The sequence below is a fragment of the Ascaphus truei genome, chromosome 1 (assembly GCF_040206685.1).
Source record: "Ascaphus truei isolate aAscTru1 chromosome 1, aAscTru1.hap1, whole genome shotgun sequence".
Classification (NCBI taxonomy): Eukaryota; Metazoa; Chordata; class Amphibia; order Anura; family Ascaphidae; genus Ascaphus; species Ascaphus truei.
In genome coordinates this window covers 395,131,745-395,159,185 of record NC_134483.1, presented here as the reverse complement: position 1 = coordinate 395,159,185, position 27,441 = coordinate 395,131,745, and the positions used below count along the sequence as shown (strand labels likewise).

At 40.1% G+C, this 27,441-nt stretch overlaps 1 protein-coding gene across 1 annotated transcript in view; it reads right to left on the bottom strand.

Annotated features, from left to right (window-relative positions):
• Positions 1 to 27,441, bottom strand: part of NAF1 (nuclear assembly factor 1 ribonucleoprotein) — a 104,342-nt gene that overhangs the window by 52,133 nt on the left and 24,768 nt on the right. Inside the window, exons 4-5 of the mRNA XM_075612278.1 lie at positions 15,020 to 15,113; positions 5,432 to 5,514 (exon numbers count right to left, since the gene is read on the bottom strand). Of these exons, the coding sequence (XP_075468393.1) occupies positions 5,432 to 5,514; positions 15,020 to 15,113 (177 nt within the window). The remainder of the gene's footprint in view (positions 1 to 5,431; positions 5,515 to 15,019; positions 15,114 to 27,441) is intronic.

Sequence of the window (27,441 nt, the reverse complement as noted above, 5' to 3'; positions counted from 1 at the left end):
CTGGAAGTTCTCGATTCAATCCGGTCTTCCAGAACTGAGATCCAGATTGTTACTTTTCTGGCAATACTGGCTATAGTGGTTACTGGTTTCATCGATGTGCCCAGAGTAGTGTATTGTATCTTTAATGTACTTGAATCATTCCATGGACGGTAAAATATATCTAGTTACATTCCTGGGACCCAAGAATGCTTGATCCAAGATTCACATTTTTTAGGGCTGTCAAACTCGCGGCAGGCATGCGGCCCACAAGGTGTCGCCATGAGGCCTACAAGCTGACCAGGCGTCCCGTGACTGCGGGGACCCCGTGAGCGCTGGAAGTTGCTGCTGGCCTACCTCCAACCCCGGTGATACGCGCACCCTCTTCGTCCCCACTGCTGCCTGCCTAGTCTTCCACCATTAGGGCGCATTTCCTCTTCCACTGCCGGAAAAAAGCTGCACAATACCGGAGGTTCCCATAAAAAGGGAGGGAGAGTGACTCTGGGACGTGCTGTAGCTTTAGGCAGACGCCAACAAGGGCATACCATAGTTTATTACTGCAGTATTACTGTAAGTATCGCGTTAACGGCCATTTTTAGTATCACAGTATTACTATCATACCAGTATATTGCCCAACCCTAATCAGAGCTGGTAAATTCTTACCAAAATAAAAATCATATCTAGATCAACTTTCTTATTACTATTCACACAGAGAATGGCTTCTTTCAAATATTCTGAATGGATCTCTGTTGCGATTGATAAAAAAAAATTGGAGTTTTAGTGCATAGTATATTTTCTTTTCCTTGAGATATGAAAAGAGTACCCCTTCCTTCATTGAGGGATTTTGGGCCAGCTTTCATGATTTCAAAGTTTATATTACCAATAATATGAATGGAAAATACAGAAAAGGAAAAATTCCTTCTTGCTGGATGTTTGACCTAGGACACTGACTTATTTTATCATAGCATCCTAGGCCAACTCCTAAGTTAATTTACAAGCAATCTCTTCTAGGATGTTTGCAAGATTTTGTGTTGTGCTGACTTATTAGGAAGTGTTAGTCATCCTCTGCTTAGTCGTCGGAAATCAGAACAGAAGATGCTGCTTTGTCTCATGTCGTATGACTGGACCCACTTGCATAATAGTACAGGGCAAGGTCAGTGTAAGCAGCTTTTACTTCTTCCATTGGTAGATATAGCAAGGCTTAGTATTCTGGTTTACGCACACGCAGCCAATGGTCACAGCGCCAGAGCATTCATGCCGTGGGGTCCTAATCAGAAGCACGGACCGCACCACTGAAAACCCCTGCGGCAACACCAACCATTGCCACAGACTTGCTTGTCTGTCCGCGGTGTCGTGCATAGTAGCAATCTCACTCAATTTGTACTGGCTTTCACACTTCTGAAGTGGATGTGGATCTGGAGAAACCAGAGAGGGTAGTGACTGCCCAATTTGTCAGCTTTCCTTGTTTCACATTGATAGAATACAGGCACACAAAATATCACAGAAACCCTGGGGGATTACAGTTCTATTTATGCAAGCTACAAAACTTTGCATTTCAAATTCAGAGAAAGGAGTCTCATCCATCTCTCAAATTAAATAAGTAAAACAATCACTTCATATTTACAGCAAGATAATATTGTTTTATTACCTTGTCTGTAAAACATACACAAACTTTGCATGGGAACCCTATGGTCCATGCAAAGAAGAAAGAAGTCTCTACCAACATTAATACATTGTTAAAAAAAAAAATTGTGTATTTTTGTCATATCATGTGATTATACTAAGCACATTTTCTTAAAACAGATGTCATGAAAAGGTTTTCTGATTAATGTTCTTGAGTTGCTTGAGATACAAAGCATTTTTTTTCCATTTAAGGTCCTGTTTTTGCCTTGCATGTGTTGAAAAACATTGCACCAGATCAGTAATGTGTCATTGGCAAAAAAGGTTTTGTTTGATAAAGTCAAGATCAAAATGGTTCTTAACATTAAAACCTACTGCTAAAAGTAAAATAAACTGGGCATGAGGACAACTGTGAAGGAAACATAAATAAATAAATCCCTCTTTTCCCCTGTACATTAGTCCCTCTGCATTTCCTGAAACATGGTTTTTACCCTCTTTGCTCCCATATCCCATCGTCTCCTCATTACCCCTGAACATCAATGATCCCCCTCTTAACACTCATAGTATTCCACCGTCCACACCTCTGTACAAGACTGTACATATTTCTCCCACGTGCACCTATTCTTCCAAATTTTATCCCTCAGGCCCTTTATTGCACACTCTCCCCTACTACATCACACCAATATACATCTTGCTTCCTCTCTCCTCACCTGTAACCAAATTTCCTCTCTGGGAATCACCAGCACTCACTATGAGTGAGGGACGACAAGGTCATTTTTCCAATCCTGGCACATAGAATATACATTCATTACATTTTTGCTTTCAGAAGTTCACAAGCACAGAGAGTATGACAGATGCCACACAAAGGAGGCAAGACAATCAGTCCTACCCTTGCCTTTTTATATTCAAGTTTTAAAGTGCTTTCACTGGTATGGAGGATAGGACATTCCCACCACAGAATCTTTATTTGGGACTATGTTCAAACAACAGATAGAAGTTATTTAATTCAAGGCATCTCACCCAGGCTACAGAAGAAAAGCAGAACCAATTGAAAGTCTATCTTTGACCATGAAACAAGGTAATGCTGGTCCTCTCTGTATATTGGATGAGGTGATAAGGTCCATCAGTAGCACATCAGTGATTCTAGCAATGAGTATTTTATGTCACCATGGCCACCAACATCGGGATGGAAGCTGGGACTGCCGTCACGTGCCTAGTGGTGAGGTAACAGACACCCCCTGCCCCATTTGATAACTGATGGTGCCAGCTCCAAACCCCTCCCCCACGACAACACTGGCAGGACCCAGGTCAAGACCTGTGTCGCACTCCCTTACACTAGCATCATTGGTCAAGGATTGTATGCTGCGATAGATATACATATATTACCTACATATACACACACAATTTTGGTTACTGTCTGTAGGAGGTGGTCTGTGTATTTATGCAAGAAACATTGCAACATTAGTGTGCCCACCCCCTTCTTAATAATATAAAATAAAAACTCAGATTAAAAAAAAAAAAAAAGTGAACTATTAAATTGGATTCCGTCAGCAAATGTAATAATGATTAAAACAAACATTTGGCTGCTTTAGTTTGTTTTGGTGGACAAACTACTATTACAGTATATGAGAAATAAGTGGAAGAGGTCACAGGAACTTAAAAATAGTTTAAATAACCTCTCGGGGATAAACCCAGCTGAGAACGAGAGAAGCATTAGTTTTGGGGGCACATTTCAAGATGATGTCCTTGAACAACCCTTTGTTTGCAGAATGATTCATGCTTTTAAATAGTAACACTGCTGTCAAGGCAGGGATTTGTAGTCTGAAAATTCAGTATAAAACTCTGCAGTATTAATGTGAAATATTTTCTTTTTGTTCATTACATACAAAAGCAAGTGTCAATAGACAAGTGGTTAAAACAGAATCGGAAGCTTTTTTCATAGTACAGGTGAAAGCAAAACTTGAGACCATTTTTCTCTTATTTATTTTTAATAAAACAATTGAAGCAAGTTTGTATTCCACCAGTGCCAACAATTTCCTGAGTAATTCAAATTAAATTATAGACATACAGAAAAAGACGCAGCACATCGCTTGTAAGTGCAAAATCAGTGTATTAACATTAACAGTCCAACATTTCAGTTCCTAAAGCAGGACCTTTATCAGGGTGTTGCCATGTTTAAGAGGACATGTTTTCTTTGTGTCTTAAGATGTAGAAGCATGATATACTACGGTATATAAGTTAATCAAGCTGGAAAAGGGAGAAGAAAGTAAATTAAAAAAGTACTTTGTGTGAAATTGAAGCAAAAATGATGGTGTGTCTGGCAAAACCTGTTAATATATCAAAGACTGTGCTGAGTCAACAACTCCTGCTGTGCCATAACTTGTGTAAGGGCCATTTAGGTTTCAATTAGATCTCCTATCTCCTATATTTTCTCAAAGGACATATACTGTGGAGCAAAGGAGGCTCTAGTGTCCGTCTCAGCCCTTTTCAAACACAAGGAGTTTTCGAAGATTGACTGACCACGGTTACACCACAATAAGAGAAATAATGTGCTAAGCAAACTAGATTTAATGTGCTGCATATCACATAGGGACAACCTAGGTTTCAGTTAGAATACTAACATAATAGAAACTTAGGAAAGGATCTTTGTGTCTGTTAAGGGTATACTACAAGCACCAGTGCACTATTATTTCACCAGTTAACCCTTCGTTACCAGATTTACCTAATGACATCATGGCTAATTAGTGTGTACTTAAGCTATATTACATACCCTCATTTGAGTTTGTCTCGTCAGTAGACTCATTAGCGCTCAGATTAGGTTTTTTAAATCGCCCGCTTTTTTGTGGTGGTGTTCAATTTCATTCAAATGTATTTATTTTTCATATATTAGTAGGAGTGTGCACCGATAGGATTCCTTTCTCTCTTCTGTATTGCATATACTGTTTGTCTCGCTGATAGCACCACTCTAGTAAGTAAATTAACTAAAAGGATGAGCAGGGACCCCCTCTCTGTTGAACACCTGTTAACCCACTGTAGTAGGAGAAGACATTATGTGAGCTGCTGTTCTACTAAACAAAAGCCAGCAGCAAAAACAGCATAATATTCAGCTAGGAGGAAAAAATGGCGTCTCCAATCACTACTTAAGCAGTTAAAGGAACACTTTGAACATCTGTAATTGCGGTTCATCCAGTAGGCAAAAAACAGTAGTGAAACACACTGCTTACCTTCACCTCAAAAGACTTATGTAAAAATAGCTTTAACTAACAGGCCAGATTTAATACCAAAGTAGGTTGGCTTACGATTTAACACCTGTGCTCTGCATGCCCATTTTGATTTTTCTCTGCACAAATAGGGTGGTGAAATAGCCCCATAAAGTTAATACAAATAAAAATATAAACATTACTTTAATTAAATGGATATTTAACATTCTGCTGAGGCTGATACATTTAATTCACATTAGGAAATAGGTGAATTTGATTGTAGGACTATAAATGGTTAATTGAGCAGTATATACACACACACAGAATTATCGGATACCCGAACCATTTTTTGGGCCCCATCCCACCTGAATTATTGTGTTTACACTTCCCACAGGGGGGGGGGGGTGGCAGACAAAACTAAGGACAATAGGAAGCGGTTGTGGCTTCCTAATGGATATGACCATTTAAAACCCCTTTAAAAACAAGGAGGTAATACCACTAACAAACCTAGTAAATATCCTGGCAAATAGCTGAAAATAGGTCCATTAAGACTGGTTGGCTTGCATATCCCAAGTAGAAAATAATACACGTATTCTGTTGCCAAGCGTAAAACGCAGCAATGCGAGTCCACATACCTTCCCAACAGCGTGTCGATCATCTTTAAAAATTACGCTTTCTTCATTTAGTGGAGGAATGTCTTTCAAGGATTCAATAATTACTGAAGAAAAAAAATTAAACAAAAAAGGTTTTGCATTACACAGCAAATGTTATTTTATTCTGTTGTACTTTAAGCAAATCACAAGAAATGGGTACATGTGAAATGCCCGTCGGGGCTCCCTTTCCAACTCGAAGTTACGGGCTGGTTTGCAATGCAGTGGTTAATGTGCAGATTTGACACGAGTTAACAAATTAAACCGTTTAACATCTCAAACATTGTTTTCAATAGCACTACTGTTAAATAATGCGCTGGCTTTAACGCAACACATTGATTAACAATTAACGATTAAATTGCTACAATTTAGTCAAACTAACATGTTAAACTTTTTAACCTTGTGAGAAAGCAGGCTAGGGTGTAAAAAGACCAGTACCATACCAAGAAAACGCTCAGTGACTGGGCTGCAAATTTAGTGCCATAAGAAATAAAACACTATTCATATTATTTGCAGGTTGTTTCTATAGCACAGTGATAATTAGAATTTATAAACTTTATTCCTGAAAGTACATGCAAAGCACAAGCCAACAATGCTACAACTGAGAAAGGAGAAAATGTATCCAAATTACCATAATTTTATTTTCCTGGAACCATGGCAGTGGGCACCTTAGAGTTAACTATACCCAGCTGAGGACAGGAAATTGAATTCTTACAGGTAGGCCATAAAAGGCCCCTCCCACTACCTGCAGATAGTCTTTGGATTCTCCCATTGCTGAAAAATACAACTGGTATATATTAGGCATACCTAGGGAAGGTATGTGCCCACTGCCATGGTTCCAGGAAAATTAAATTATGTAAGTTGGTTACATTTTCTCCTTCCTGTTCACCATGGCAGTGGGCACCGTAGGGACATACCTTGCAGTATTATTTAAAGAGGTAAAAGAAAAAAAACAAAATGTCAATATATCCATTTCAACCACTTTATTTCTTACAGTCTTCCACTTAATTTTATTACAGACTGTAGTACTTTTTGACCAAAGCTTGCGTCAGCTGAAGCCTGAATGTCCAATCTGTAATATTTCATCAATGTGTTGAATTAAAACCATACTGCCGCTTTGCAGATTTGTGCCGGTGATGCTTGTGTCTTGAATGTCCACGAAGTGGTCATTGCTCTCGTTGTGTGCCTTTAAGTTCAACGACAGATTTTGTCCTTTGTATCATGTATCAGAAACTCGTACGAAAACAATCTATTTGGATATTGTTGCTTTGGATGCTGCTTGCCCCGTCCTGGGTTCTTCTGGAATGATAAACAGCCTGACATTCTTATGTCCTGCACCCTCTCGATATTGGTTTTCAAGCACCTCACTACGGGAAGATTATGCAATCTTTCGTCCTTATTACCTGGTTTTCGGCATTACAATTTCTTGGTTTATATGAAATTGAGAAACTACCAAGAAATGGTACATTGGCTGCATCACTGCTTTATCTTGGTGAATGACTAGAAACGGTTCTTTACAAGATAAGGCTTGTAATTCTCACTCCTTGCTGATGCAATAGCTATAAGAAACGCAACCTTCCATGATAACTTCAAGGGTATTTGATCTATAGGTTTGAACGGCTGCATTGTGAGACATCCAGTACTAGTGATAGGTACCATGCTGGCACTCTATTCTAGATTTACGGTCTTAACCTCATGCAAAAAAAAAACAAATAACGCGTTTTTCAGTTGCTAGATTCTTCTCCAACAGTGCTGACAACGCAGAAACTTGCACCTTCAATGAACGGAGGCAGAGTCCTCTATCAAACCCTTCTTGTAGGAATTCTACTAGTGTCATAGTATTTTGAGGAAAAAAACTTCTATTTTTGCTTAACAGAAGGATAATCCAGAGATTAAAGCGGAGCACAGCTGCAAGGATGGGGCCAGCACCAATGAGATAGGTTAAAAAAAATAAACAGTCACGGGGAACAAGAATACACACTCTTACGCGTTTCAGGCAAACGCCCTTTTTCAAATCTGTGCTCCGCTTTAATCTCTGGATTATCCTTCTGCTACGACTGACTGGCGTGATGCACGCAACTATGGAAAGCTGCCGTATGTGAGTATTATCTCTCCCCCATCACAAAGTGGGGAGAAGTTGATCAGTATCAGCGCTATTGTTGAGACATTCTGTCTAGTGGAGTACAACACCGGATTGCTACATATTTATGCTGTTATATATGTTTCCACTTTATGGACAGTCATTGCTAAATGAACTCTCACTCTATATGTTTTTGCGCTGGGTCTAATACCTCACTTGGCATCATTCAACTTCCCAAACACATCACTATGTGTCTCCATTAAGACTTTATTGGAATTATATATGTCTCCACCATACTGAGCACTGTTATTTAGAACTTGTTTCTAATTTCCTACGTGATATTTTTGCTTAACACACCAGTCTCTGAAGCATAACCAAATTTGGTAGTATACCATTGATGTTTATTCCTTTCTAGCTTCCAACAGGGTCTTTATTGTTCTATATGAACATCCCTTTTCTCTTAAAACTTTCCACTCAATCTCCGAGCCACCAAGGCCAATTGTTTGGGCTCTGGGTGATATACTGGTCCTTGTTGCATCAGTCCCCGGATATTTGGTAGATGCCACGGTGTGTCTATTGCCATGTTTTGAGATGGGCAAACCATGGTCTCTTTGACCAATATGGTACCACCAGTATCACTTCTGCTTGATCGGTCTTTATCTTCCTCATCTTTGAAATGAGATTAATTGGGGGGTGGGGAATATATCCCATTTTGAACTGCCACTTGAAACTGAGGGCATCTGTGTGCCTTGCACTGGTATGGAAGTGCCTTGCACAATAATTTCCCAGCTTTCTGTTTTGATGTGTAGCAATCAATCTATTTCTGGTTGCACCCAATGTTTTACCAATTTGCAGAATACTTGGTTGTCTAATGACCATTCTCCCGGGTGAATTAGGTTGCGACTGAGAAAATCTACTGTAATAATTTCTGGCCCTGGTGTATACTGTATATATGAAAAAAAAATGTGAGGCGCTTCTAATAAAGGAACAAAAAACTGTGAATAATAACAAGGGGATAAAAATGGAATGATGCAGGAGGAAAAGGGGGAGTAAAAGAAGGGCAAAAAATACAAAATTAGTATATATATTAATACAAAATTCGAATTCTCATATAAAAGCTTAATAAATATATCTAAAAGTGTACGCATATTTATACATATATACTCATGTGCACACCACAAAAAAACATTAAAAATTATAAACATGAGTATATATGTATAAATATGCGTACACTTTTAGATATATTTATTAAGCTTTTATATGAGAATTTGAATTTTGTATTAATATATATACTAATTTTGTATTTTTTGCCCTTCTTTTACTCCCCTTTTTCCTCCTGCATCATTCCATTTTTATCCCCTTATACATATGTTATGTGGAGTATTTTACAACAGCACACAGACAGTTACCCTTGGTATATAGCTATCAAATATTTTATATCATTATTATCTGTTTATATATAATATTAATTAGTTCGCTTCTGTATGTATTAGTTAGTAAAAGTTAGAATTTTGATGTTATTTATATGTATTTTTGTTTAAAGATTTTAGATTATTAAAGACATTGTTTTTATATATATTGCATTATATTGCTAGTTAGGACGTATTTGTTGTCCCGCCCATCAGCCAATCACCAGTGATCACTTTAACCAATAGCAAGTGGTGAATTATCCCACCATCCAATCAGAACCTATTGGAGGTATATTTATAGATTATGAAGTGTAACGCTACAGATTGAACTCCTGACGAAGCTGCTAAGCCAGCGAAACGCGTAGAGTTGAACTTGCAGCAGCTTGAGACGTTATCCATCATCTACCCCTCCACCCGGTGATTTCATCATTGCGATCGATCGCAACCGGAAGTGACGTCACGGACCGACCGACCGACCGGAAGTGACGCGACGCAACCTCGGGAGCAGGGCTGGTGGCATGAACGAGCTGCGCATCGATTTTGTTATGTGTCTAAACACATAGTGCCTAATGTAAGTGCAATAATTTTGCCTGGATAAACATTTAACTGGTACATGCAATGTTGCACTAAGTGTGTTATCTTTTCACATCGAGGGAATATGCTGCCGATTCCTGTTATCATCCACTGACTGGGTCTGCATTGTTGTATCCACCGCCTATCTTTCACTGGGAGAGTGTGAGTCCCCAATCGTGATTTAGTGTTTTTGATTGCTGAATCTGTTTAAACACACTACACCATATATAGATTTTTTCCCCACATGTGGTGATACCTGCGCTCCCCACAAGCTTCTCCCCACCTGGTATATGTATGGCTGGTATATCTGTAACATAGCCTTCTGCCAATGATAGAATCTCTGATGTTTGTTTCATCAGTTTTTTGCTCCTAGTTCCTCCTTGCTTGGCTATATATTTTACCACGGCCCTGTTGTCGGATTTTATTTGTATATTTCCATCCTTTACCTGGTTTTGGAATGTTTCTAGTGCTTTCTGCACTGACTTGAGTTCCAGCATGTTTGATGGTAACTGCTGTTCTTTGGTTGTCCAAGTACCTTGTACAGGTTGGTCTCCCATCAGGGTTCCCCAACCTGCACTGCTTGCATCTGTAGTGATCGATACCCATTGTACCTGGTGTAACATATGCCCTTTTAATAGGTTTTGGGCATTTCCCCACCATCTTAGTTCTTTCTTTGTGTGTGGGTACATGTATATTTCATGTTTTACATCCTTGGAATCTCTGTTCCACTGCTGTAAACATTTGTGTTGTAATGGTCTCATGTGTAGACCTGCCCGTTTTACTACATTTAGTGTTGATGTAAATTTTCCCAGGAGTCTCATACAGTCTGCTGCTGAAGAGATGTTTGCTGTTCAGAGCGTTCTTGTTTGGACTGCAATGTCTTGGACCCTTGAGTAGGGTAATCGAAATTCTCCTTCTGCCGTGTGAAATTCTACTCGCAAGAATTTTAAAGACTGTGTTGATACTAGTTGGCTTTTAACTATGTTTACGATCCAGTCATGTTCTAGAAAGGACACCACTATGTTTCTGGTTTGTAGCAGTTTTGCTTGTTTTTGTGACTATCGTCTAGATATGGATAAATTTGTACGCCCCTTTTTCTTAATTCTGCTATAAATGGAGCTAATACCTTTGTAAACGTTCTGAGTGATGTTGCCAGTCCAAACGGCAGCGCCGTATATTGGTAGTCTTCCTGATTTATTGCAAATCTGAGGAATTTTTGATGTCTCTTTGCTATAGGGATGTGTAAATAGGCATCTTTTAGATCTATTGATATCATCCAATCGTTTGGTTTTACTTCTTGGATGATGTTTAGTGAAAACATTTTGAACTTTTACCTGTAAGTAGGTATTTACAGTTCTTAGATCCAATGCTGCCCTGCAACCTCCTGATGCTTTTTCCACCAAAAAGAACTTGGAATAGATGCCTGTTCTCCTCTGTCTTTGAGGAACCTTTATTACGTTTGCTCTTTCAGGATAAAACTCGTTTGTTTTATTATCTATTTTGTCTGTGTATGCTTTGTCTAAGAATATATCCCTTCTTGGAATGTTCTTTAACTCGAGGTGGTATCCAAAAGAAAGGATCTGTAATACACATCTGTCTTTTATTGATCGAGTCCACGCTGCTTTGAATTGGATCAGTCTTCCCCCAACTGGAAGCCACTTGACCCCTTGACCTTCATGAGAATTTCCCTTTGGGAAACGACGCTCTCTCTCTGGCGTCATGAAAAATCTTATTTGGTCCACCTCTCCATGACGTCTGTCTTGAGAACGGTCTTACAGGATGATATGTACTTGCTTCCCTATACTGTGTTCTTTCCGTCTGATGGTATGTAGAGACCATACTTTGTGGTAAAAATGTGCTTTTCTACTTTGTGGTAAAAATGTGCTTTTTCCTCCTGACGCTTTGGTTATAATTGCATCTAATTTATTCCAACATAGAAATTCTCCTTCAAAAGGGCAAATTACATCAACTGTTTTTGGATGCTGTGTCTGCCATCCAGTGTCTGAGCCATAGCGCTCTTCTTGCTGTTACTGTTTAGGCCATTGATTTGGCTGGCAGTATTAGGCTGTGCGTATAGTGCCGGCGACGTCGCGTTGCAGCAAAACAAATGCTTTGTCGCCGTCGCATGCTCTTATAGTGCATGCGATGGCGACAAAGTGACGGAGTGACTGTGCTACCAGAAATCTGGTAGTCACTGATATTTGATTTTTTTTCGGCGATGGTCTCCCCTTGCGGCCAATCGGGAGCTTCTCCGTGCCTCTGCCCTCCCCATTTATGACATCATCCAGCGACGTCGCCTAAACGTCCAAATACAACAACGTCATTGGTTGCGTCGCCGGCTGTATAAGCGCAGCCTTACCGCATCCAGCGACGCTTCAGCTACGTAGTCGGCTGCCCATTTGATTTCTGACAATGCTTTTAGAATAGAAGTTCTGACTCCTTTTTCCAATGCTTCTTCTATATTAGCAATCCATATCCGCATTGCTCTTGATACTGACGTTGTTGCTATCGTCTGCTTGCATGCTGTATCTGCTTTCTTCAAAACACTATCCATCTTCCTATCCATTACATCTTTGAGTGATGCTGCATCTATGACTGGTATGGTTGTTTTTCTTGAAATTCTGGAAATTGCTGCATCAATTTTAGGATTGACTTCCCAGTATGTTACCTCTTCTTGTACAAAAGGATACATCCTGTTAAACTTTCTGGGAATATTTAGTTTTCTATCCGGCTGTGACAATTCCATTTGCATCATATCTTTGATTACTTGATGAATTGGAAAACATCTGGGTTTTTCTGCCATGTCCCAAATAATCTGATTTATGAGTAACTTCTTCTGTATCCTCTAATTTCAATGTTTCTCTCATTGCCTTTATAAGAGGATCCACCATTTCGAAATAAAATTCTGATTCTTCAGCATGCATTTCTTGCTCTGATGAATCACACTCCCCTTCCAACACTTGGTGATCTATCATCTCCGATTCGTCTGATGAGGAGCCTCTCACTATATCCAGGCTGATCTGAGACCTTGCTCTCTTTTGTGCTGGTTTCACTGCTTGTTGCACCGCAAACTCTACACTCTGCTTTTCTGTATCTTTCATCCATGATAGGAAAGTATTAATTTGTTCATTTGTGTCTGCTGCTATAAGGCAGTCTGCACAAAGCTTCTTGGCTTCGAATGCTGGTTTTTCACATGCTGCACACCACTTATTTTATTTTTTTAGCAGCTTTCTTCTTTTGATGCAGGGACTCAACCACCCCCTTAAAAGTTCCTTCTTCCGGTTGTATAACCATAGCACTAAGGAGAAAAAATATTTCTCAGTTCCATGATATCAACTCTCTTTTCTTCTCTACTAAATAAGGACTAGCCTAGTTTTTGTAAGCGATCCTTTACTTCTTCCAGCTTCCATGCTGGCTTCCAAAATTTTCAGCTTCTTGCAGCCAATTTCTCCTGTCTGCTGAGTATTCCATGCTGCGGCTGCTTCTAGGATAACTTTACACAGCTCTGTGGGAAAGTAGCTCGCGCGCGTTCGAACATGCTTGTGCTATGCACTTACATGGGACGTCTTGCGGTCTGTCTCCCCCCACTCCGCTGCGTTCTCAGATGGCTCTGCTGTAAATATTATCTGAGCCTCCAATCTGCTCTACAGCCCTGCTGTCTGCCCGCCACGTTCAATGACGCATCCGCGGTTCTGTCCAGTCGCACGGGCCTCCGTCTTGCTTCCACCCATGTAATGTTGAACGGAAGAGAGGCTGAGAAACCCCTGGCTTGACTGCAACAATTACAGTTCGGCGAGTCCTCTTAAAAAAATAAAACTCTACTTCTAGCTGTAGGACAGGAAAAAGACTATCTGCAGGTAGTGGGAAGGGCCTTTTATGGCCTACCTGCAATAAATCAATGCCCTGTCCTACTCAGCTGGGGATACAGTAAACCCTACGGTGCCCACTGCCATGGTGAACAGGATGTAATATGTTTGAACATGCAAAATATTTGTAATCACAGTGGGCTCCCTTTTAGAACCAAGATGAATTGTGCTAGAATGGAACAAGTTTACATATCACTAAAAAGGTGGCACGTAAAATAAGCCTTAAAAAAAAAAAAACAACAAAAAACATATTACAAGTTGTGCATGCGCAACCACAACTTGTTCAGAAACTTGCTCTTCCCAGGTACTGTAAGCTGTAACGAACATCAATCTAAAGCCATTTGACCACTCTAGTGGAATACAAACACATAAATAGAACATGTTTCCAACAACATGAAAAGAACAGCAAAAATCAAGCATTTTAGGTTAACCCTAAATTGTAGGTTCACTGTCATCAGTTCGATATAAAATGAATCAGATATTGAAGCAATGCAAGACTCCACTATGCTTAACAAATATAAAATGGCCATTGTGGCCGAGTGATAATTACAAGCTGCAATTACCATTTGAAAATCACAGCAACCAGTACATGTAGGAGCATTTTGCATTGTATCAAAATCTTATTTAGTGCTGACAATTGGTGTCTAGATAAAATAATATTTGCAAGCTCCATCAATTAATGTGTACTAAAAATGATCAGATCATGTATTGTAACTGTCATTGTGAAGGTGTTGAAGTTTCAATTGATCCTCTTATGTGAACACTGTTGCTAGGGAACAAGGTATAAGGTTGAACAGATGTTACATAACCACATGGTATACGTCTCTTCAGCAGGGATAGCTTTATTTCTTTTGAAAATGCTTTTTCAGCATGCAAAACTTTTATTCATAGCTCATACATTTCCACTTGCATCACCTCATTTGAAGTGAGATTTAACCATTAGCAGGGTCTTTGGGACTAAACTCATTGCAGCTATGAATGTGCATAGGCAGCTTCTGACCCCGATAAGTCCAAACAAGAGGAGTTCTCCTACAAAATATGCCACATTGCTTTATATAGTGCCAAGGCTTTGCCGATACAGTATCTCAGAGGTGGGCGCTGGAAGTTTACTATAGGTTACCACAATGAACAAAAACTGTTCACAAAAGACACACGCAACTTGACATTTACTCTTTCAAGATCTGTGAAATATTGGTCTCAAATTGAAAAACAAACTATAGATAAGAGCTGCCTACATATCTACCTATATTAGGGTTATTGCACAAAGCACAGTTAGCTATTAACATGCAGAAAGTCATTCTCCCTGTATTTACTTTTTACCCATGGAGCAAAATATTTTTCCTGAATGTTCACAAATGTAATTATTAGAACTATGTGACATTTTAGATATGAAAAATGCTGCCCACGACCTATGGACCCCAGTAAAAGATATAGGAAAGTTTTAGAGTGACATACAGCCAGAATAAAATAAAATAAAATTTTGTCAAAAAAATTGACCCAATAACATCGGGATACCCCTTCAAGTAATTGACAGTATTTGCTTGCATTTCAAGCATTGTTTTTTTGATGTAAGAACAATCTATGGTCATATAGCATATTAACAAATCACTACCAAAAAAAAAAAAAACACATTTGTTTTGCATACCTAGTTGTTCAATAATGCTGGAGACAATTCCAAATGGCTTCAATTCAACATCTTCAGGTAGAATTATTGACACCTCTTCAACCGAAGGCAGCTCCTAGGGAAGTTACAAGATCAAGACCTTTTACATTTATTTTGCAGAACAAATTACCATTTGAAACAAAGCCACATAATGTTACTAGAAATTATTATATATGTGTAATACACTATATATATATATATATATATATATATATATATATATATATATGTAACAGAGCAGATGGCACACAAATAAAGACGAAGACAGGTGCTAGTCCCATATAGACAAGTATAAGCAAAGGCTCCTTACCAGGCAGACCATACAGTCCACAGAATCCAAAGTACACGCAGCAAGGAAGAGACAGCACACTTGGTAATAATGAAAAAATCGTATTGAATAGCAGGCACAATCACCGACGTTTCGGTCCTAGGGACAGGACCTTTATCAAGGGAGTGCTCACCACGCAATGACCACCACCACCTATATATACCCATAACCATCTAACAGTGACAAACAATTAACTAAAACCAAAAGTACACCCACCTGTGTGACTGCAGCCATCTCCGTCGAGGAGCCCCCCCCCCCCTCTCCTTTATTATGTCCTTCACTGCTATGCAGCCGGGATTTGAGCGCCACTCATGCGCAGGAGAGGTTGTTTATGGTTAAGGGGGGTTCCCTTGGTTACCTACGATGCTCCTCACTGCTGACCACGCGTGTGATAGATGCGTGGTGATGACATCATCGCATCTTCGACGGAGATGGCTGCAGTTACACAGGTGGGTGTACTTTTGGTTTTAGTTAATTGTTTGTCACTGTTAGATGGTTATGGGTATATATAGGTGGTGGTGGTCATTGCGTGGTGAGCACTCCCTTGATAAAAGTCCTGTCCCTAGGACCGAAACGTCGGTGATTGTGCCTGCTATTCAATACAATTTTTTCATTAGTACCAAGTGTGCTGTCTCTTCCTTGCTGCGTGTACTTTGGATTCTCTGTACTAAATGGTCTGCCTGGTTAAGGAGCCTTAGACAGACAGACAGACAGACAGACAGACAGACACAATGCATATAAGCGGATTCGCGTTGTAATGGATCTTGTGATAACGGAGTTGAGCTATATATGTATGTGTGTGTGTGTATATGTATATATATATATATAAATAGACAAGAAACATACAGCGCAGATCTTAACAGTATGTTTAAGCGGAGGAAAATATACACACCACCTATTAGGCCAATACAATTTTAAATGAGGTACATACCCTGGAATACAACTATCCCTACAAACTGCAGCCAGATTAGGTCTGCGGCTCCACAATCGCCGCCTTGAAGATTTGCAGAAGAGTGACCTAGGCGCAAATAAGACAGGGAAGAGAAGAAACACAAAAAGGAATCATAGGGCAGTATATCTGGTTATAAACAGACTATATGATGGTAAGAGATGCACTTACACAGGTAAGTTAGTTCAAAGCCTGTAATCCTCTATGGGACTCACTAACACAGCTACTGCAGCTCCTCTCCTTGGCCTCTGGATCTCAGGAGTACTTATCCACGGGAGCTCAGCAGCGGCTGCAGCAGTCACAGATGGTCTCTGGAAGCCACTCGTCTCTATGGATGGATCTCACAAGGGGGGGGTGGGGTAGGGAGGGAATAAAGGGAGGGACAATATATGTGTAAAACCTTTTCAATCTAAAAATAACTCACTGTAAAAACAGGTAATCAACTCACATTCTGTGAGTGAATTTCGGGCAGTAGAGAGTGATTAGCGAGTCTCTCACACTCGTGTACAGAAGCACCGATTCCCAGTCCTCTTCGCGTTCACGGTCACGTCCGTGTCACGTGGTATGACGCGGCTCGGCTCTCGCGGGAATTGGTATCTGTCAGTGCAGGGAATCACCGCCGTAGCTCCTTGAGAATGTCTCTCTGCTTGGTGCCTCGGCGTGTCTCTCTTTCTGCTCCAAAAAAATGCTGGCCCTACGCGAAGAGGACTGGTAATCGGCGCTTCTATACACGAGTGTGAGAGACTCGCTAATCACTCTCTACTGCCCGAAATTCACTCACAGAATGTGAGTTGATTACCTGTTTTTACAGTGAGTTATTTTTAGATTAAAAAGGTTTTACACATATATTGTCCCTCCCTTAATTCCCTCCCTACCCCCCCCTTGTGAGATCCATCCATAGAGACGAGTGGGCTTCCAGAGACCATCTGTGACTGCTGCAGCCGCTGCTGAGCTCCCGTGGATAAGTACTCCTGAGATCCAGAGGCCAAGGAGAGGAGCTTCAGTAGCTGTGTTCGTGAGTCCCATAGAGGATTACAGGCTTTGAACTAACTTACCTGTGTAAGCGCATCTCTTACCATCATATAGTCTGTTTATAACCAGATATACTGCCCTATGATTCCTTTTGTGTTTCTTCTCTTCCCTGTCTTATTTGCGCCTAGGTCACTCTTCTGTATATATGTGTGTGTGTGTGTGTGTGTGTGTGTGTGTGTGTGTGTGTGTGTGTATATATGTGTGCGCACACACACACACACACACACACACACACACACACACACACACACACCTCAACTCCGTTATAACACGATCCATTACAACGCGAATCCGCTTATAACGCGATGCAAGTGTGGCTCCCAATTTTCGTATTTATGAATACTTTATAAACACGATTGTTGGTATCTTAAATACTTTATTGTACAATGCATACACATGTACATTATTTCTAATGCGATCCACTTATAACACAACGCGATTCTTTGGACCCCAAGTAAAGAGCTTTCACGATGGAAAGAAGCGAAGCACAGCAATGAAGTAAGGGGGCTAGACACCGGTAAGTATAAGGTTAAAAATCCTTTAATCCGTGGTAGATATCATGGTGTGAGGGTAAGTAAAATCTCTAATGCGTTTCGGGCCGTCGCCCTTTCTCTTTGACAAAGGGCGACGGCCCGAAACATGTTAGAGATTTTACTTACCCTCACACCATGATGTCTACCATGGATTTTTAACATTATACTTACCGGTGTCTAGCCCCCTTACTTCATTGCTGTGCTCCGCTTCTTTCCATCGTGAAAGCTCTCTACTGCCATATACACCATGCGTGATGCACGCTGATGGATCCACAACCTCTCAATCGTGAGTACCCCCATTCCTTCAGATACGGATTGGGTGTTCATTATTTTAGGTGTGCCATTCTCCAGGGAGACGTTTATTATAGTGGTGTACATCAGAGGTCATGCATACATAGCTGACCCGAAGATTCATTATCTAACACGACAGGTCCCCCATACTTCTGGAGATTCAGACAGACACACTGGAATTTGATATACTCAAGAGAGTGGATTTAAAGTGGTTCTCCTAAGAATTTAATCTTTGTAATACTCAAGATATTATCACATCTGCAGTGATTCCTCACAGCTGAGCATCGATTGTTGAAATCTCTTTTCCTATTGTTTACTTTGGACACCAAGCACAGCGTTATAAGGGGGTTGAGCTGTGTATGTATATATGTATATGTATATATTTCCCCCCCCAAGTTTTACATAAACATGACTATAGAAATACAAAAACACGACTGAAATAAATGTGAAAGATAAAAGTGTTAAGATCAAGGACGGTTTCATTCAAGTTACATTATATATTGTTTAATAAAATTGTTACATAGTTCTAGTAGATTATGTTAAAAAAAGAGACATGTCCATCAAGTTCAACCTATGCTACATTCAAACAGATACCTGTACTTACACTATATTTGTATTTACAGTATTTTGATCCAGAGGAAGGCTGGATCAAAATCTCTAGCCCTAGAAATATTTTGTACAATGCAAATGGCTAAAGCAATACTGTATGTATTCATGTTTCTAGTGAAGAGGACTAACTCCCATCTCCCTTTAATATCTCCCTCCTATCTCAATTTTATACCTCTGCCACAGAAAAGACAAGTCAGTGCTTATGTTAACTTTGTTGTGCTCATCATTTTAGTAGAGTTGTAAAACCCATAAGGTATTGCACAGCAAAAAATGTATGCTATAGATACACCACTTTTGTACCTGCAATTATTAAACACAGAGAACTTAAAAACCTATATGTTCTTGTACATGCTGCAAATGTTAATTTGACCTTCTTATTTTCCACTTCTGGCAGAAAATGTAAAGTTTGCAGTTTTAATAAGCTCGGCATTTTGGTGATCTTATTTTGTGTAAACTGAAGATGAAAGTTGATATCACATTCACTTGTATTTCTTATTTTTTTATCACCATGCTCACTATCATTAGAGATCACTGGAGGGATATTAAATGAGCTCCATTATTGCCACCATTTCTGGTTACTGTTATGTATAGGGAATATAGATAGAAGAAAACACAAGCAGTGCAAGAAGCTAACCTACAGTACTTCTTTCCAGCAGCTAGCAAATACATATAGAATTAGAACAACTTTAAGCATCCACTGCCTTTGTTAAGGCAGTCTTGATATCTCAAGGAAGATACCAGATATCCATCTATCTAGAGATCTAAAGAATGAGAATTAGTGCCACCTTGCAAGACTTCCCAACAGTGATTGAAATGGCTCTGAGAAAGCTGTAGTACTTACTATGCTTCGTCAAATAATATTCTGTATTTCTCGAAAATAGAAAGCTGAACTGTATAAGAATATGGATTATTGCTTAGATTCTGGCTTTAATTATATTTGAATATAATTAAGAAATATTTAATATAATTTAATTACATTTTGGAAAGGGAGGGTGGGACGTTCAGATTTTTTTTTTTTTTTTTTTAACTTTTGAAGAGATTCATCATTTTATCTGGCAAGTGACTTGCAATTTTTTATTTTCATATTTTTTTTTGTGGGTATAGTACAGTGCAGTCCACTCAGATACACAAATCAGGCTTTATAACAGGCGCACCAAACGATTGCCAGCTTAGGTCAGAATGTAGAATTATACATGGTAACATGTTTTACAATTAAATTTTAAAAAAAAAAAAGGGGGGGGGGGAGGAAATGTAGCATTGCTGTTTAAAAGATTATACATTAAAAATGCCAATGCCATTATCCAACTTTAGTGCTGGGAAAGACCAGAATAATAATTTGTTTCTGTTTTTCTTCCGTGTGTTTGTTCAACAAAATGCAAACATTCCGTATTTGCCAATTACCTCCAACCTGATGAAGCGAGACCATCAGCTCTCTAGCTCTCGGATGCTAGCCAATGTGATAATTCGTTAGTGTTGATCAATTTCTTTCCGTAAAGTGAGGTGAAACAGAAAAGATCAGGCTCTAGAGGACTAAATGATTTTCATCACCTATTTCTTATTCATTCTTAAATAAAACACATTAAAAAAATTGACCAAAACTATTTTTTTTAATTTCCATGTATGCCATTTGCAAAAAGGGAAGAAAAACAATGTATTTACCTTTTACATTATTAAAAAAAAAAAAAGAAGACGTTTTCTATGTTATTTATCAGTGTTTCTACTAGTGAGCAGAAATTAACATGGTTGTAGAACAGTGAAGTCACGAACTCAGTGACAAGGCGTGGTGTTACAGAAAAGTAACATGATAGTCTAAATGCACCCGAGCAAAATCGCTATTTTAAGTTAGCGGTGACTGGCCAAAATAGCATGCAGATCCCCTCCACACCAGTGTGTTCTTGTACCACATCAGAGGGACACAAATGCAACTTATGCATCTTTTCCAATGGTATTTATACATTTTCCAATATGGCAGAGCAGTGATTAAAGACAAACAATAACGCATTTTTTTAGCGAGGCTTTGAGGTTTAATGAATACTGTGATGGGAGGGGCGTAACCAGGCACCATAAACCAGGGATTATACATGTGGAAAATAAAGTGACCGCTGCTTTTCCTGTTTACATGTTCCCGTTGCCCTAGAAACGTGAAACTTCTTGAGTGTAAGTTTTATGTGGGATATTTGGGTCGAAACGCAATTATTCTGTTTGCAGGAGTTTGGGGGCCAAAGATACTGGTAGTGCCCTAAATCTCCCCGACGTGTAGGCATGATTTGCTGATACGCAAGTGGAATTACACCAGGGCACCCAGTGTCCCCAAGACTCCTAGTTTAAGAGCCCAGATTGCCCAGATCCTTGACCCGCACAGATATGGGTCCCCCCAAGAGCTATTGTGTAATAAAAAACATTTTATGAGTTGTGCATTTACTATACATGTCTATTCAGCCAGCCCAAGCATATACACAGGTGTCGGGAAATCTGGATAGACATTGTAGTTCAAAGGGGAGATGGGATGTTGAGAGGTGTCGGGGTGCTAAGTGGCTGGGGTAGGGCGAAGTACCGAGTACGGAGAACAGAGACCCCCCTGCAGGGAAGACCCTCTGGTCTTTCAGACTCAGTGGAGCCTGCCCAGTAGGTGGCAATGGGTTGACTTGGGGAAGCGGCAGAATGGTCAATTCATATGTCCCGCCCACGGGGCCAGGGCCGTTTTAAGATCTTTGTAGGCCCTAGGCACTTTTATTTCTATAGGCCTGTGTCGATATTTTTACTAATTTTTATGCTAATTTCATCGTTTGCTTGTTTCTTTCGATACTAGCGATATTTGGCATCGATACTTTTGTTTCGATATTTATAGGTATCGATACTTCGAAGGCATTTTAAATTAAAATTTGCTGTTTTCTCTTATTTTGTGATTTTTTTTAATCCATTTTAATGAATAATTTATACATTATATTGTACAGTGGAATTTAACAACACAAATAGAGTGCACTTGGTAAATAGAAAAGAGTGCATGACAGTGAATGTTGGATGATGGTCTTCAATTGCTTTTTTTATTAGCTCAGTTCCCTGTATGGGCCATTTGTACTTTAATATCTCTGGCAAATCATTTTATATTCCTGTGTCTATGTCCGTTAAAAACATGGAAACTGAGCCGCGTGTTTACAATGGAACCCTTTTGTGACAAACACTACACAATGATAATTAAGATCCCTCTTTGTTCACCGCTATTTTGCTCACTTTTTTTACAGGGTTCGGGAAAAGACAATGTGTGGCTTGTAAAAAAAAAAAAAACAATTGACAAGGAAATACAAAAAGGGTAATCAAGCAAAGCTTGAGTAAAAAGAAAATAAATATTATATATAATGTGCCCTCTGTCACCTGTGTGACTCACCAGTCATGTCGCAACCGGCAACAACACGCCCGGTCCTGCTTTACTATTGCGACATCAAAAGCAGGATCGGGTGCACTGTGAGGGCAGGGAGATAGAGGGCTGAGGAAGGGAGTGAGGCGAGGAGCTCTAGCAACCTGCTAGCCCATACTCTCAACGAGGTCAGTATCAGGAGGAGGGGGGAGGTGAGTGTGGTGTGAGTGCGTGTCACAGATACACACTGAGATGCAGAGCTGCCGACAAGGGGGTGGAGAGGGGATGGGGCAGGGCTAGGTTCCCCTCCCACACCACAACAAAACAACCGTTGGCTCGTAAAAATTCTAGATGGCGTGGGTGTAGACACATTGTTTTAACCAAATCAGAATTTGTTTTGTAATAAAAAGAATAAACAACAAAACAAAAAAGCCGAGACCCCTCCAAATCTCTTCATACCCAAAACATTTAACTCCATGCAGGTGGCATGATGTACTGTAATATTTTATGAGTGGAATATACAATCTGTTTTATTATAGGAGTACAATTAAAAATCCCCATTGATTCCACATTAATCAAAAGTGAACAGAATGTATACAGTAGGCGGTTAGCTAGGTCAGTTGAGACGAGTGGATATCTTGTTTATACAGCAGCCTACAGCTGTACAATCTATTAATCCAATAATGTACTATAGTTTCAATTGTTCTCAGCAGGCTATCAGCACAGAAGGCTCATAATAGTTCCTTCCTCGGAGCAGCTGGGAGATTAAGGATACTATTACTTTATTTAAACATATTGATGACATACTTCCTTAATACATATACAGCTAATTTACAATATTAATTTATAACTGTACTTTTATTGATATACACACTACTAAAGATATTAAAAGGTGTTAACATTAATAGATGGAACTTTTCTATAAATTAATCAATCATTCTATTTATTCCTCCATATAAATACACAAGATTGTATAACTATATATAGATTTTAAAAAAATAGCTAAAATGGTCACTGCTGCCATTCAATGCATTTACAGACTACAGTTTCTAGAGTTAAGATTATTCCCTTAAAGAGTGATATTCATGTTGCATTTCTAAGTGGGAGTGTGGTTCACCGGTGCATCAGAAGTTGAAAAGTCCCATTAATAGATGTTGAAATCTCCGCTAGGACCACTCCAATAACAACTGTATACAATATAGCTTCCCTAATAGAGATGGGGGACTAGTACCTAGTGCTCACTGGCACATATACACAGTACATATATTATCCCATACAGTGTTGAATAAAGGAATGGAAACCCACAGGAATGACTCACGGTTTCCTTCCACGATCCATAGTGTGGTCCTGTTGCGGTAATTCGACGGCGTGCAGTCCACCAGGTAGGACAAGCAGGATACAAGTGAAAAAAAGGCAGTGCACCAATCCGATTCCCACCTCTCATATGACGGGGGACAAATTAAATTCCACAAACCTCAAGGTATCTATTCTCCTCTCTGGGGCAGTGGGTGCAGTGTAGTGAGACCGGATGATTAAGATCTTTATTTTTAATAAGTCTGACATGCTCCATAATGTGCATTTTCAGACTGCTCGTGGTCCGTCCCAAATACTGCTTCACACAGCCACAGGTGAGGAGGTAGATAACAAATGTGGTTTACAGTTTATAAAACTTTGTATATGAAATATTTCCTTGATAACCGTACTCTCAAAGGTTTTGGTTCGTGATAGCAGGTTACAGATTTTGCACAAATCACATCTATATCTAGATCCACCTATAACCAGATGTGAATAAACTGGGTGATTGAAAATTCGAGATGGTCTTAGGCCTCGTCCAGGGTTATTGCTTGCTGGCGGAGGCACGCTGAGGCTGAGGGAAAGCGGGTGCTTTCCCTGGCCTTAGACAGCACGCCATCCAGGGGCGGGCCAGTGACATCACGGAGCTGGTTCGCCCTCATTGGGCGAACCGTTCACGTGACCGGCCCTGCGCTCCGGCAAGCGCTTGAATTTAAAATTTATTTAAGACCTACGCTTCCGCGCGCTTGCGGAAGCGTAGGCGAGCCCCTACTAAAGCCGCTTTCATTGCGGCTGTAGGGGCTCACTGGTAAGTACCAGCGCGCCTCAGCATACGCGCTGACCATGCCCGAGGCCTTAGCCTTTCTGAATACAATTTTTGGTTTTAACGGTAAACCTTGCCCCAAGACTGGGTCCAGGCGTAAATAACCCCAGTGTTTTTCTAGGATAAGCCTGATCTCTTGTACTTGCTGGCTAAATTGAGTAATAAAGAGTGGACTCTCAAAATTTGAAACCTTCTTAGGTTTCCTCTTTAACAGTTGGTTCCCATCCATATCCTCCACTTTCCTTCCCCCCTCCCCCCCCCGTGCTCGAATTAAGTCAAGGTGTCCATAGCCCCTGGCGAGAAACCTATTGTGCACGTCCTCATCCTGGGAGCAATTGCATTTAACCCTCATAAATTGCCCCTTAGGTGTCCCCTTAACGAGGGACCTGGAGTGGCAGCTATCAGCTCTTAAATAAGTGTTTCGTTAATTCTCTTTGCAGAAAATATCCATGTGTATATTCAGAGAAAAATCAACAAAGTAATAAATCCAAATACTTTAAGTGATGATAATCATAAGTTAATGTGAATTTAAGACGATAACTGTTAGTATTTAGTGACTCTACAAACAATAACAGTGTGGTGACATCACCCTCACAAATGAAGATAAGGTCGTTGTTGAAACGACGATTAAAAAAAAAAAAAAATGATGTGATCCCTAAATGGGTTCCTATCTCCAAACACGTGGAACGACTCCCACCATCCCATGGAAAGATTTGCATAGGATGGGGCAAACCTGGTACACATAGCCATTCCACGTGTTTAGAGATAGTGAATACCATCAAATAGAAAATAATTATGTGTCAGCAAAAAGTGAATAGAATCAAAAATAAAAATAACCTTTGAAGGTGATAAATCAGAAAGTTCCAAAAAGTGGCGTGATGTTGCCATCCCCAGGTGATGCTCAATAATGGTGTAAAGTGATGTGACGTCCATAGACAACCAGATAAAATTGGATTTCCAAGATATATCCTTAATTTGATTAATTAAGTCTGCACTATCCAAAACATTGGAGGGAAGGGCTATAGGTAGTGGTCCACATACCGTGACAGACCATCTCCCAAAGATCCAATACTAGAGACAATCAGCCTCCCAGGAGGGGAGACCAATGTCTTATGGATCTTTGGGAGATGGAGGAACACGGCCGTGGTTGGGAAAGGATTATAAAGGAAGTCCATCTCTTAGCATCTAAGACCCCCAAGATATGCTCCTAATCAAGGATTTCTCTCAAGTCAGACATGAATGAGAGGGTGGGGTCAGATGGAAGTGCAGCATAGGAGAGAGTATCCGCGAGTTGGCATAAAGCCTCCCCGTGGTAGTCGCTCCCATGCTGCACCACCACCGCCCCACCCTTGTCTGCATTTTTTTATAGCCAGTTGTTTGTTGGTTTTTAAGGCATGAACCTCTCCCATAGTTAAATTGTTGCCAAAGGGTTTGTTAACTCCTAAAGAGAATGTGTATCAACAAGCCAGGATAGACATATCACTTTCAACCATTTTTTTTTCTCCCCCAAACGTAGTGATTTCATTCTCCTTGACATACGTGGGATAAAAATTGGATTTCCTCTTGAACCCCGAGGCCCTTCTACCCAGAGAGTTCTGGGAATCAATTTGTGAATTTTGATCTTGCAGCAATTCATTCAAGTCCTGTACATGACAGAAATCCCTGAGAGACTCTCTCTATTAACATACAGATTAATGTCAGAAGCATATAAAGACTTCCGGTATGGTGCCAGGGCTGTGAGGACGCACTGAGAGGAGCTCCACTGGTCCGACGGGATGAGCCGCAGTAACCGCGCACCGATAGCCGGCAAATCACCTCCAAAATTTAAAGGGACAAGCTCCCCAACAAGCGGAGGTACTTGCATGGAGAAATACATCTCCAAAACTACAGATGGCCCCAAAACAGCAGCAGCAGCGCCAGGACAAGGGAGAGAAAAGGAGAGACCCCTAAAATGGCCGACAGCCACGAGGCTCATGCAGGAGAAACAAGCCAGACCGGGGAAGCAGGCAACCAGGCACAAACATGGTCAGAGCATGAGAGCATTGCTAAAGCTGTAGCCAGGGAGATTCTCCCACAATTAGACAAAAAAATTGACAAAATAAAAAAATCCATAGATGAGCTGAAAAATTAACTGACAGCACATACCTCAAGAGTGGAGGAGGCTGAAGCTAGAATCAGCAATGTGGAAGACGAAATGTCTGAAACGCACCAAGCAGTAGAAGAACTGAGAAAAAAAACTGCATATTGGAGGAAAAAGTAGATGACCTTGAAAATAGGTCCAGACGCAATAACATCAGACTGATAGGAGTGCCTGAATCAGTAAAACAATACCAACTGATAGAGTTCTGCGAAAAATGGATCCCAGAACATCTTGGACTCCCCGCAGACCATGCGATAAAGATTGAGAGAGCACACAGAATGGGGACCGCAAGGCAAGATCAAGACACTAAACCTAGACCGATAATAGCAAAGAATCATATAAAATCATTACTCAAATCGGCAGATACATTAGGACCATCCTCATTAACAACCACAGGTACAGTAGAACCACCCTTCTTAAAAAATGTATTAAGGGTTAACTTCCGGATGAACTTATGCAAGTCCACCACAGCAACAAAAAGATTAAAATTGGAGACTGGGGCGAACTTGAGTCCTTTACCAAGAAGGGATAATTCTGCATTATTTAGCTCCACATTTGATATATGAATCAATGATTAACGGGGGATCAACGGGGATGTCGTGTTTAATTATGTTGCTGTTTTATTATGCTCAATATTACTATGTCTGTAATCTTTTGTTGTTTTAATTGCATTAAGGTGTTTTCCTCATTTAGGTGGTTTGCATTGTACTGCTGTTGGGGGTTAATGTTAATGGCACTTGGGTATTATCAGCCGAATGACTGACGTCACGATCCATATTATATGGATTGGATATTTGTGTCTATAAAGCTTCTTGTGTTGATGTGAGGACGAACCAATCAGATCTTCCGTGACTAAGCATATATACATTTCCTGATGTTCAGGGAGACAAAGAGGTCTCAATAAAGTTTGGTCTAATTGAAACTCACACTTTACCCTATCAGAGTCCCTGCACGTAGAAGCTGGAAGCGGATTGGACAATGGAACGTGGCGTCACTCATTGGCGCTTGTATTTATATACCGGCTGGTTTGTTCAGTATATTACATCTTGAT